The 14,196-nt window shown below is 39.0% G+C and overlaps 1 protein-coding gene and 1 non-coding gene across 2 annotated transcripts; both read right to left on the bottom strand.

Moving 5' to 3' along the window:
- Positions 1-354: 354 nt before the first annotated feature.
- LOC132180501 (callose synthase 12) lies at positions 355-8,057 on the bottom strand. The gene is made up of 2 exons (XM_059593354.1): positions 2,580-8,057; positions 355-776 (listed from the first exon to the last, which is right to left on the bottom strand). The coding sequence occupies exon 1, from the start codon at positions 7,890-7,892 to the stop codon at positions 2,586-2,588; it is 5,307 nt and encodes a 1,768-aa protein (XP_059449337.1). The 5' UTR covers positions 7,893-8,057; the 3' UTR covers positions 355-776; positions 2,580-2,585.
- Positions 4,857-4,936, bottom strand: LOC132183499 (small nucleolar RNA J33). The gene has a single exon (XR_009440462.1). It is a non-coding gene; the product is annotated as a small nucleolar RNA J33 (small nucleolar RNA).
- Positions 8,058-14,196: the final 6,139 nt, after the last annotated feature.

Genomic DNA, 14,196 nt, shown 5'->3' with positions numbered 1-14,196 from the left:
TCGCTACAACCGCTGTTAATGGAAGCACTTTTCTTGTCTAACTTGCAACCTAACTTGCAATAATAGCCTTTAAATTTATGTTACACTATGTGGATTGTATTGGGGGGGTCTTTGTCTAGCTGTCCACCCATTTTCCTTGTTTTTCTTTTGACGTATTACCCACGCTTCCCTTTGTATTGCTTAAGAAGAAGAAAAGGACATAAAGTATGAGTAACTGTGATGTAAGGTACACAGAAAGTCGCTTGGTAAAAGGGAACAAGCACATGAAATGTCAACATGCATTCATTTCTTATGGAACACGACCCGAAAAAAAAAAAATGGTAAGAGTTTAGTAGAGAAAGGTGAGCCAAATCATATCACAGATGAAGAATGAGTAAACATTGCTTGCTCAATTTCTGACAAAAGAATAGCAAATATTCTAACAATCTCAGCAAACTAAAACCCTATGCTCTACACTCGGTAAACAAACTATGCCAAGAGCTATACCTTTCAAAAACATGGGGAATTGTGGGAAAATGGGAAGGGTTAAGCACAAGTAACCAAATATTACTTTGAAAATGAGAAAAACAAAACTAATTACTAATTACACTAGTAAAGGGAAGATGAACCCTGTGATGAAGAATGAAATAATATTGTCCTCTCTGCCTCTGGCTGAAATTGAAATGAAATATAATGGAAGCCCTTTCTGGAATACACACAAGAACCTCCACAAAGCAAAAAAGAAATCAAGCTTCTCAACTTCTATCGTTTCTCTACAACTCACACTGACATCAGACCTGCAAAACATGAGGCAATCTCTGAGAAATGGGTGGAAGCTTCATAGGATATATATTTATCGTTTCAAAAAAAAAAAAAAAAAACAGAAATAAAAGAAACAAGTTTTAAAAATACTTACAAGCACCATGTGGTACATAATTGATAACCTCTAATCAAACTCTACAGGAACTTTTAAGTAAAAAAAAATAATACTAGGATGATTCTACAAAGCTTCAAGGAATACACGGACAAATATAGAAGGCAGAGAGCACTCCTCAAAGACATCAAGAGATCATCAAGGCTCCTTGAGAAGTTAAATATGCCATGCTAGAGAAAGATATCTTACGTCAAAATTTGCCTTAAAATAAGCAAAAATCCCAGGATATTTCTAAGTAATATTTTGTTCTTAATTTCTTTTTTCTTTTTCTTTTTTATGACTAAGAGAATTTGATTGTTCTTGATGTTAAAGCACTACCAGGAGATACTCAACCATTTTCCTTAAATTTAGGGAACAAAACTACTTTTTAGTTCCCTATCTAAATACACCCCACAATAAATTCCCTAAATCTTTCCTATATCATTAAAATAATATTTTTTTTTACTTTTATTTTTCTTTTTTCTATTCTAAAAAAATCCATCTCTTTTCTCCCAATCTCTCTCTTCTCCGTCTCTCTCACCGTCTGTGTTTTCTCTCTCTCTCTCGTCGTCTCTGTCTGTCTTTCTTCTTTGTCTCTCAATCTCTCTCTCTCATCTCTGTCTCTCAATCTCTGTCTCTAGTCTCCATTGATTTCTAGGTTCTGATATCTTTTTTGTTTGTTGAGTTCTGCTGATTTCAAGTGGTGGAATATTCAATGTTTTTGGGTTGAAGATTTTGTGGATTTGTGATTTGTGCTTTTTTAAGGAATTTATGGGTTTCATCAATTTTGAAGATTTTGGAATTCATTTTTTGGTTTGTTCAGTTCTATTCTTGATTGAGAGAGAGAGAGAGAGAGAGAGAGAGAGAGGCGGAGAGGAAGACGGAAGTGTTGTGAAGAAGAAGAAAAAGAGAGGAGGAAGAAAAGATTGGGAAACGTGAGAAGAGAGAGACATGTGGTATTTTAGGATTAAAATAAAGCATTGGGTAGCTACAGTGTTTTCCAATGCATTGGGAAACACTATAGCTACCCAAGGGTGTAGGTTAAATTTAGAAAAGCTGATGAGGGTGGGTTTTTGTAGTTTTTTTGAAATTTTCCCTAAACATAGGGAATAGAATGGGCTATAGGGTATCTGCTATTCGTGCTCTTAAATTATACATTGCCTTGGTTCTACTAGAGAGCCACCTATATTTGTCCAATGCCCAAAAACATACTAGGAAGACTAGGAGGACAACAAAGTTCATGTCTAACCATCTAAGAATAGTGGACTCGAGCCATGAAGCCAGGCACAATAAGCCAAGCACTATGGTCTTTATAAAATTTTAACCAAAAAGAAGCTGAAGTGCTTCAACAAAAAATAACAGTCCCTCAATAAATCTGAACTCTATTCGATACCCCCATATCCATTATGTTTTTCCAAATTTCCACCATTAAATTTTGGGCATCCATGAAGATGATGACCTCATTTTGGCATTTATTCAACTTAGCCACTCTTACTGACTTGCGAACATAGATTCTGAACAAAGCAGTCAATTCAACTTCAGTATTTGCAGTCATTAGAGGACATCAATAAAAGATGGAATGAACGTTTTTCAACTGCATGATGATGCAATAGCTAATTTTACCCCCTAGCCAATATAATTGACAAAAACCTTGTGAATAAGCAGGAAGAAGTTCCCAGGAAGTTACCTCAAATCATGCGTCACCCTTAGATTTTTTCCCTGTAACAATCTGGAAAATGCGGAGGCCCCTGCTAAATGCTTCGTTGAAGAGGATCCTCGTCTGCATTGACTGAAACCCAGGCAACCATGACAGTAGAGCCACAGGAACCATAACAATGACTCCAAACATTACATCATACATTCGAGCCAGAGAAATAACAAGCTCCCAAAGTATAGTGGACTGCAGCAAAGGCCGAAATACTTGGGCAATCAATAACAGTCCCCAACCGGTGGGGATGAATGCCAACAGACTAGTGAAAATATCAACAAACGTAAAATCCGTGAATTCCAGCAGGGCAAGTATCACAAGTATTGCAAGTATAATCACGAGAAACTGGACCAGACGATAGTAGATGTGTTCCCTTGCAGCATATTTAACCCGAGCATATGCTATTACCACATATATACCAAACGCCACAAACACATAGATCCAAGACAACAAGTAAACAGCTATACTGGTACTCCCAGCAGCAATGTTTAGCTGGTATACTATCCCATACTGAAAAAAGAAGAATCGGAGGTCCAAGATTATTTCCAGTACCTTTCCCCAAATACCAGTCGTCCTTAGATGATCCTGCTCCTCGTACCACCATCTTTCCCAGCTCTGTTCAGATTTTGCAAACACACTGCCACGGAACCAAATCCAGTTCATGAAGTCATCAAAATCATAAACAGTCTTCAACCAATCGAACCCGGAAGGATTGAACACGAAGGGAGCCATAATCCATGACATAACCAGGAACCAACTTGTGATGGTCATGGCTATGTAAACAAATGTGTCAGCGGCTATAGGACTGTGCGTTGCGTAAACTATCAGTATCAGACCAAGTTCAATCGCCTTCACAAAGTGGCTACGAGCAAAGAGTCTATAATTCTCTGCAAAACTCTTGTGCTGCACGACAAAACCACGCCCAGTAGCTCGATATTTTGCGCCGCCATGAAGAATAGTCCGGCCAAAGTAGTGAGCACGAGTTCCCATAGAGAATGTGTAGAAAACAGATGAAAGCTGGAGCTGCATTGTCAAGAAATCCCAGATAGCTGGAAGGAACCCAAGCTCAAGAGAGTTCTCCACTATCATGGGAAGAGCAGTGAACAGACCAAGCTGGATGATGAACTGCTGATTCAAGATTGTACCGAGCGCTGCATTGCTTTTTGTGTTGGCAGCAGCCTCAACGCCACTAAGAGCCAGATAGAGTCGACCCCACAGAAATGCATATACAGTCAGAATAACCACCATTGTGTTGAAAAAGAATCCCACAGTAGTGTAAAAGAATGACAGCATCCGGAAGAAGTCCAGCCTATGACCCAACCTGTATACATCTCTGCTGAGAACTTGCTCACCATTTCCACTAGAAACCTTGGCCTCAAACATGGATACTTGATTCAACCCAACATCCCTTCCTTTGCCAACTTGGATGTATTCATGGTGGGTGACATTGCCTCCTCGCAATGTGCAATTAAAGCCAGCAAAAATGTCCTCACTGATGTTAATCACTCTAGAAGCTTTACTGATGCCACCACGAGTCATGAACCAAAACCTGTCAAAAACATCTGGATGGCCGTAATGCATTCGAACCTTCAAGGGGTTTGCTAAAACCCGCTGTCCTAAGGTCACAAAACTTGTTTCCTGAGCCGACATAAACCAAGCAAGCGATGAAACAGAACCAGTAAAAATGTGCTCCCTAACTCCCAAGATAGTAGGCTTCCTGATACCATAATAGCGCCTGAATTCTTCCAACAGATTACGCATTTTGAGTGCCTCTTCAAAATAGTTGTCTTGGTTCATATCAATAGTCTGAACAGCATCACCACGGGTGAAGATGATTGCATGATTTTGATTCTCAGGTTTACCCTCTCCAAGCTTTAAGGGACCAGGCAACTTTATCCTGTAGATTTCCACTTCCTTCTCCAACTCGTGATCGTACTTCACAAGGACAGAGAAGTACTCCTTCTCGTCCCTCCCTGTAGAAACCTCATCAACATAGGCCACTCGAAGGGTCTCATTGTTTTTCATTAGATACAAGATTTCGTCCGCATTAGGATCTTTTTTTGCCTTTTGAGTCCCATATATCTGGCAGGCAACCACGTATGTGTACTTCATCAAAGCAGTCCCATACTCGTGTCCTTTGAATAACAAGTTCACTGCACTGCTTGTTCTACTCAAACTCCTCACAGAAGCTGACCTTTCCGAGTTGTAACCATCCAAGCTATCTCGTCTCATCGATCCGAGTTCCCGTGATCCTTCCCGGATGTCCATCTCCGATGCAGAATCCAGAAACGCCAGCATCCTAAGAGCCCGATAGTAATACATCATTCCCCTTACAGTCCGGGAAAGTGTCTGGCCTCTGTACGAGGCCCAAAGCCTGAGATCTCTCAGCTTGGTTGTCCATAATTCTTCCTCTTTCACCATCCCTTCTCGCCGCATCCTCTCCACAAAATTTTTCCACTCATCAGCATAAATTGTCTGCAAATAGTACAGGGTCGAAACCCCATCTTCATTCTCTGTTCTAAGTTGCTCTTTGCTATACACTACTTCTTCAGTGTAGTAAGGAGTCAGAACACTGAAAGCCATCATTTTCTCAACTTGGGGGGCGTGGGGCATGTTCATGAAAAGGGAATTACTAAAGAAGGCAATCCGGCGTCTTGCCTCAAGATTTACCGGGATATTATGCATCGAGTCCCGAGAGGTAAGAATCGTGTGCAGCCGCCTAACCTGCCGATAAAAGGCCTCGTTCTCCGCATCAGGTAAGCTGACAGCATTCTCAAAAAGCAGACCCTGAGCAGAAGCTGGATTGCGAAGAGCCAGACCATCCTCCCTCAGCTGTTCAACGGTCCTCTTCTCCTTGAAAAAATCCCTTTTGGCAATCTCATAAATGGCCTGCAGAGCGTTTACCACCTGCGTAGGATCTTTCTTAGGTTTGTTCAACAGCTGAACAAATTTGATCAACTGGGTGTGGAGCTGGGGAAGTACCGTCATGTTGAAAGTTTTAGTGAACCTCTCAATCTCAATAGAGTGATCGATCTCTTGAAAAAAGACGGTCATAATGGAATGCTCTTCGGTGTTGCGTTTGATAACCTCAAGCAGCAAGTGCTTGATACAATCATAAGCTTCCATCACAGCGCACCGCCTGTACTCATTCTTGCATATCTTATACCAGAGCCACTTGTCAGGAGCATCCACCAACTCCTTCGCCTGACTGAGCGCAAGCAGCAGCTCATTACAGAGAAGGAAAGTAGGCCAGCGGATGACCCTGACATTCCACGAGTTCTGCGGCAGCTCCAACAGCTCAAGCTCAGTGTCAGAGATTATATCTTCTTCCCTGAAAATCGAAATGATCTCATTCCATATGAGAGCAAACTTATTAGCCTCAACCTGGTTTGATTCAAGCTTCCTGTAGGGCCGACCAAGCCCATATCGCAGCTTCAATCGGTGGATGGCATCCTTAAACCTGTTCCTCATCCCCCTTGCATTCAACAGCTGCTCCTCCGGCATGAGATTGAACTGAATAGCACTTGCAAAGAACTGGAACCTCAGCCTCAATTGTTCAATATTCCGAATCTCACCCAAGTGCTGAAATAACCCCACGGCTGCCCCAACAAAAGAGGAATAGATTGAATACCAAATCTGAATGTCCATGAGATAAATCAGAACAACAGGAAGCCACAGAAGCCCAACCGCTAATCTGTTGCTGCGTTTGAAAACCTGATACCATTCATAGTGCACGTCCTGCAGATTCCACAGCGCTTTTGATGGGGCGATCATGGGCTTGACCTGCAGAAAATAGCTGAAACAAAACTTGGTGGCAAGCACCAGAATCCAGAACAGAGTGTACTTTATGTTATCCACCAGACCTTCCCTCAACCCACGACCCACAAAAGTCCGGCTCTGAAACCACCACGACAAAATATAGAACACCCTCCAATTGGACTCCTCGATGAAATTCCTAATCCACGGAATAATAAACAGGGCAATCGCCAAAATCTCCGGCAAGACGAAAACCAAGACGACCTCTAAAAAAGTCACCACCCTCCGATTCGCCTCGGCGGACCACCGCCGATCGTGGTTTTTCTGAGACCATATCCGTCCATAGAACACCCCGAAAATCAAGAGCCACACGGCCGCAACCACGCTCTTCATCACCATCCTCACCCCGAGCCCCAGCGTCTCTCTGGATACCAAACTGTACTGCATCCCAGCGTCCAACAAGGACTTCACGAACCGCAATCCGCTCCACGTGAAGAATACTGTCAAAACCTTGACTTGCACGTCCCTACTCCTCAATGCCTGCCATGGATTGTCCTTCTGTTCCCAGGCGATGATGATCGCCGCCTGCAAAAACAACGCCAGCATCACCCACAGCCTGTCGAAGCTCCTGAACAAGTTCCAAAACGACCTCTGCTCCACAAACCCAGTTTTCCCCACACGCCTCCCACTACCACTCATCACAAAGAAATTACTCGACAAATCGAGCGGCCATTTGAGCTTTTGAAAGCACCGTTTACTCCAAAAGTACTCGTTTATGTCATCATAATTGCGCCACACACGATGCGGCGCAGTGCCGTTCTTGCTGCTGTCAACCTCGGCCCGGATCGTCTCGTAGATGGGTTTAACCACGCAGTTCAAGAACGCGTTCTCGCCGGACAACGAGGGCACGACCGGCCGACCGGTGTTCTCATCGATGTAGTCCTCGAGGATCTTGTTGAGCTCCATGGCCATGTTGTGGAATATAAAGCAGATGCACTCGGGAACGAAGCGGAGATTGGCGGCCTCGCCCCAGATGAGGAGGTAGAGCGAGACGTAGAGGAGCTCGCGGCGGTGGTCGGCGGCGGAGGAGGCCTCCCGGCGATCGGAGATCCAGATGTTGGACTTCTTGCCTAGGTAGGAGCACCAGGCGTTGTAGTTGCGAAGAAGCTTCTTGCGGAAGCGGCGCAAAACGGTGGAGTCGAGGACGTCGATGTTGTCAGGGGGAGGCGAGAGGCGCATCTGGGCGTTGGCCAGGTGGAGCACCAGGTGCTCCCGCTGGTTCCGGACGTTGTCAATTTGGAAGCCGAAGAAGAGGGCCAGCCAGTCCAGGAGGTCCATGTGGGGCGCCCATTGCCCGTGGGGCGGCTTTCTCAGGTCCCCCACCGCCCGGAGCGCGCTCGTCACTGCGCGGACCTCAGGGAACCGCAGGGACGGGTGGTCCGCCAGCAGGTTGTGGATGGGGATGATGTTGTACGGCTCCGATTCCGCCGGTGGTGGCCGCGGCTGGGCCGCAGAAGGCCGCTGCCGGAGGCTCATGGCATAGGGGAGATCTGAAAAACGCGGCGTTTAGGTTAAGAGAGGAGATAGAGGAGACGAGTGTGGAGAACGTGCAAAGCGGAAGGACAGAAGGGGAAGGAAAACACGAAATTCCGGCGCGTTTGCGCGTTGTAGGTTTTTGTTATTATTCGTTTCCTTTCCTTAACCGTGTTTCTTTCTTTTGTTATTATTTGTTTTCTTCCTCTTCTTCTTCTTCTTCTTCTTTTTCCTTTTTTTTTTTTACTTATTTATTACAAATATTTTATTTAGGTTAAAAAAAAAAACAAATATTTAATATAATAAAAATTAATGTTTCACCCAAAAAAAAAAAACAATCTTCATCTGAACGGTTTGAAATTATAGACGTTGGGACAAACATTTCTCACCTTTCGGTTGACAATACATCAACTATTCCAAGTATTTCTTTTCAATTGATAGAGAAATGATATAACTTTAGCATATATAGTGGAGGAGCACCACCACTACCCCGACTAGATAAGGGTGGCTACACCTTCACAATTATTTAAATTTTTTTAAAATAATATTTCTTATTGTTACATTAAAATATTTTTTTTAAAATACATTAATAAACATTGCCTTTATTATATCTTTGTTTTACGAGGAAAAACTTTGAAATAATAGTTTTATTTGTGTTTTTTTTTTTTTTGTTTAAAATAAAAAAACTAACAAACGGAAATTTTGTTGTAAATGGGTAGTTGATAGCTCATAGTTGCAAATGAGTGACATACTATTAGATGTTTATTAGAAAGAATCTGTTGAAAACCCAAACCAACTAAAATAAAAATGTAAATTGAAAAGAGATACCCCGACCTTGTCTTGGCATCAACAATAATGGAGCATCAAATGCCTTATCCTGAAAATAACAAAATATATATATATACAATTAACTTTTATATTCAGTATCATTTTTTTTTTTAAATAACTTTTATATTTTTAATATATATATATATATATTAAAAATATAAAAGTTATTTAAAAAAAAAATGATACTGAATATAAAAGTTAATTGTATATAATTTATTGTCAAAAGAAAGAGGATACAAAATAGGGAAAAGCAAGAATGATCTTTAATTTATTTGTCCCGTGAATTAAGAAAAAAGAAAAATGCTTGAAAGTAAAAATGATTTACGAATCCCATGCAATTAAAAAAAAAAGAAAAGAAAAGCCATAAATCGGGTGGGTTCAAGCCTATACATATAAGCCAGCTTCTTAAGTGGTTTTATGTTATTTAAAGTTTAATTTTTTTAAAAAAATTATATGAGCTGCGTGTCAAGTTTGGCTTGTTTAATTGACGAGCTAAGCTTGAGTACTCGGCTTGTGTAGCCTGTGAGTTCTAGCTTGTGCATATAATTTTTCTTAGTGAGCCGAACTAAGCTCAAATTTATAAAAAATTAAAAAAATTAAAAAAAATCCATTAAAAATAGTTAACTACTAACCATTTAAATAACCACTATCTGGCGGTTACGGTTAGTGGTTTTAGCCAATAACCGCTAACCGTAACCGTATTTTCATCCTTAAGTTCGTTTGTGAAAAGTCAATGTAAAAAGTTTGCCGTATTTTTTTTCGGGGGTGGGGGGCTTCGGAGTGAGATCAAGCGTATCACTTGAACAATCCTAACTTTGAATCTACAATGATACTTAAACAGGCAGTAAAACTTTTATATATATATATATATATATTGGAATTTGCTAGTAGTCGTTTACCTCATTTATGTGCGTTTATTCGGGTTTTGACTTTTTTCACAAAATTTACTCCAATAAAAATAAATGAGAAATGTTATATTTACCATATTTTTTCCTAAAAAATTAGTTATTAAGTGATGAGTCACAATCACCATCCCAAAAGATGATGATACATTTTCTAAAATAATAAATTTAACAGAATAACAACACATTACTTGAAGCCAGCTTTTAAAAAATAATAATAATAATAATAATAATTAATAAATGTAGCATTTTTCAAAATATATGCAATGATTCAAAAAGTACTTTAAGATTTCCTCGTTCTCTCAAAAATACATTAAAAAATAACATTTGACCTTGATATGTATTGAAAAAGAGTAAATACTTTTTTACGATCCTTATACAATTGGATGACATGACATTAAAAATTAGTCATTAAAATAGCACAGTAAAAGAAAAAAAGAATCAAATACTAACCTAATTTATCAATTATATGGCTATATACTAAATATAAGGGTTAAATATTATTCTAATACCTGTGGTTTACACCAAAATCAAATGGCCACTTAGATTTTCAAAAATATCACAAATGGTATTTGTGGTAAGCTAATAAACTCACTTTGTACCTTTGCCAAAATTTCGTTAAATTTTTTAACGGAATGCCACGTCACCCTTACATGTGGGCGCCACGTAGCGTGGTACCTGAATTTTTGGGTGACAAGTCATATTTTATTTTATTAAAAAAAACAAATTTTATTTTATTTATAAAAAAAAATAGAAAAACCAAAAAAAAAAAAACACTGTGAACCACCCCATAGGGGGTGGCCCTTGTATTTTCTTTTTCTTTTTGTTTTTTCTTTTGGATTTTTTTTAAATAATAAAATATGATATGGCACAAAAAAAAACTCAGGTACCACGCTACGTGGCACCCATGTGTAAGGATGACGTGACATCCCCTTAAAAAACTTAACGGAATCTTGACATAGGTATCAAGTGGGTTTATTAGATTACCATAAATACCATTTGCGATATTTTTTAAAATTCAGGTGGCTATTTGATTTTAGTGCAAACTACAAATATTAAAATAGTATTTAACCCTAAATATAATTACTAATTGAAAAAAAAAAAAAAAAAAAAGATAGGCCAGTCCCTTATTTTACAAAGGTAAAATAATCATTTTACTTTTTATTTTTTATTTTTTATCATTTTACCCTTTTATAAAAGGAGGGCTCTTCTTTCTCATGATATTTCTACCGTCACAGGGAACATGATCTTCTTCAGTCCATTTTGGACGGAAAAATATCTAATTAATAATAAAAAAACTCTTTAAAGAGATCCTGATACCATAAATAAGACACTTGTTTATTAATAAAATATATATATTAAAAATAATTAAAAAAAATAATCAAAAACATTTAAAAACTAAGGGGTGGCCGACCACCCTAATAGGGGTGGCTGGCCACCTCACAGCCACCCCTTAAATTTTTTAAATTTTTTATTATTATTATTTTTAAAATATATATATCATTTTATTATTTTTTATTAATAAAACAGATATTTTATTTATAGTATTAAGATCTCTTCATTATTAACCGAATATTCTCTAATAAAAACAAACCGAAGAGAGTCCTGTTTTCTCGTCCTCGAGGGGGAGTCATTATTAAACAAACTAAAGAAAAGAAAATTTTGATGAGAAATTTCCAATATTTTACCCATTGTTTTCTAGGATCTTTCTTTTTTTGTCATCGTATTGACCAAAAAACTAATATTTTATTTGGGTCCCACAAAAGAGAACGTTGGTATCGAGAATAGAGAATTAAATATTATTTCTTTCCCATCGTTTGCTGCTTTCCCGCTCAACCAAAATGGACCAAATCATACGCCCTCATGTCATTTCCCATTTCCCGCTTGCAGTCAAACGCGCTTATTTATTTAAAAGTGAAAAGCGGCTTTTTTTGTTTTTCCTTTATTTATTTATTTATTTTGTTGTTTTGTGGGAAAGGATGAGATTTGAAAGCTTCCGTTTGAAGACGGAAACTATTGCTTGGGGATGGGGTTTACACGGATTAGTGGGGTCACGGCGTCAGCATCATCATGGTCCCGAATTGGTGGGTCTTCTATGACATCGACTGTCCTGATTTAACAGAATTGACGAGTAACTGTACAACACAACGGTGCATTTCAACTGAATATGACTCGTAACAAGGGATTTGGATATTTTAAATTCAAGCCATTCATTTTTATTTAAAGATCACAAAACCGAATTTGATAGCTCTAAAATTGAATACACCCAAGCCGTAGCTATAACCATTTGGCCAGTGTTTTCTTTTAATGTTTACTACAAAAAAAAAGAGAAGACCGTATGCAAAAAAATAAGCAGACAATCAACCCATTCGATAATAGGCAGACAAGCAGACAACAAACCCATCAACCAATAACTTGGGGAAACTTCAGAAAGTCTTCCTGAACTTCCAGCCGTTTTGACAAGCACCTCCTGAATTTTCAAAACTCTTACTTAGGTCTCTTGAACTTTGGTTTGCTCTGACTTTGAACCCTTTTAACGTTAAAGTCAAATAATTTGACTTTTTATACCCATTTTACCCTCAACCAAAATTAGGTCGTTTTGGACTCCAAAACTACACCATTTTGGGCTTCAAAACTACATCACCACCCAACCCAAAACAACGTCGTTTTGAGCATAAAATAAAATAAAATAAAAAATAATAAAAAAAAAAATCAGGGTGGCTTCAGCCACCCTCTGGCCGGTCTGGGGGTGGCCGGACCACCCCCTTGGCCGAAAAGGCCAAAAAAAAAAAACGGAGGGGGGGGGGGACCGGGTGCTTTTCTTTAAAAAAAATAATAATAAAAATTAATTCTTAAAACTAAGTCGTTTTAGGCTGGGTAGGTGTTGTAGTTTTAGGACACAAAACGATGTAGTTTTGGGGAGGGTAAAATGGGTATAAAAAGTCAAAAAAAAATATACAAAAAAAAAAAAAAAAAAAAAAATACATAAGGACCCATATCATTTTCCTTCACCATAAAGTCAATTTTCTTTCGCACTAAATCAAAACATCAATAGAACTACAAAACGACATAAACCCATCGAGATGGAGCTTTCTCCACAAACCCTAAAAAATAGGAAAAACTCAATTAAATTTAGTGGGTTACCTTCAGTGGCCGAAATCTTCAAAGGAAGACGTCTTTTCCCCTACTATTTCGGAGTTTAATGGGTTGGGTAAACAAATTGTAGGTTCTTGTGAGCTTGAGGGAGAAGGGCTGCTAGGAAGCAGACGACTAAGTGGGGTTGTGGGTTTTTTCGTAGGTCACCAACGTGGGGTATAGGGTTTTTTTCTTTTAATTCCTAACATTTTACCAAAACGGCGCCGTTTTGGTATGTGTAAAGAATTTGTAATTTCAAGCAAAGCGGCGCCGTTTTGCTTGCTTGTTTTAATATGAATTTTTTTTTTTTTCCCAAAATAGCATTTTAATAACTTAACCTTGCCAAAATGACGTAGATTTGAATTTTCCATCCTATTTGACAATAATGACTAATGGAGTTGCCAAATTGCAACTATTTGGTAGTTTGAGGGTTACTTTATCACTTTTTGAACATTAAGGGGCTAAAATGAAAATGATTGGTTGTTCGGGGGGCTAAATTATATTCCCCCCCTCAAAAAAAAAAAAAATTATATTATAAGCACCTAACCAAATTAGGTCTTCTATTGCTCCATGTAACTATTCGTCTATTTAAATGAGAAACTATCAATAAAAAGGTATGAGTTGATTATTGTTTTACAATAGAGTTTATTGTGTTTAGGAGGTCAAGGCTCCTTCGAAGTATCTATTGAAGATTACGGCTCTCTTGAAGTAGCTGATTTATCATTTCTTATGCTTTGTTATTAGTTGGTTCGCGTCAAGTGGTATCAGAGCAAGGCCAATTGTTTTCCATAGCAATCACCAATCCATAACGACCTAAAAACACCTTGATGAGAGGGTCCTTCAGATTTTGAACCAGGTACGCACTACCTTGGACTAGATGAACGAGATATACCACAAATTCGCCCTGAAAACGTAATCTCCAATCGAGAGCCCATTATTCCCACCGCCCGCCAAAACCGAGAGAAACACAATCACAAAACCACCCCCAAAAACCCATCCCCAACCGGCAATTACTACCATTCAAAAGCCAAAAGAAAACAAAATTCAACCACACAAACGCCCACAACATAAAAACTCACCACCATTATTCTACTGGTGCCCAGAACCCACAAACACAATTCTGCCCAGTATCCATAGCCACCCATGACCCCATCCCAGGCCATCAAAATTTTCCTTCCACCTGTCACAACCCAAGCATTGGACTTAGAAAGAAAGCAAAAGTATAGTAACCGGGGAGGGTAATTATCCTTTCCTCCCATGAACTATCATTCAATTACCATTTACCTCCATCAACTACCAACTTTACATTACAATCCCATCAAACTACCCTTTCGTTATCCAAAGCCCATTTCTGCCAATCAAGGCCATTAAGTTGGATGGTCAACCCATCATGTGCGCATAAAGTTGGTAGTTGATGGGCGTATATGGTAATTGTAACGCCC

Source organism: Corylus avellana, chromosome ca5 (assembly GCF_901000735.1).
Source record: "Corylus avellana chromosome ca5, CavTom2PMs-1.0".
Lineage (NCBI taxonomy): Eukaryota > Viridiplantae > Streptophyta > Magnoliopsida > Fagales > Betulaceae > Corylus > Corylus avellana.
The sequence above is the reverse complement of the archived record's forward strand: the minus strand, read 5'-3'. Positions and strand labels throughout refer to the sequence as shown.

Excerpts from the sequence above, each read along its gene's own strand:
- LOC132180501 (XM_059593354.1), bottom strand. The coding sequence starts at position 7,892 with ATGAGCCTCCGGCAGCGGCCTTCTGCGGCCCAGCCGCGGCCACCACCG.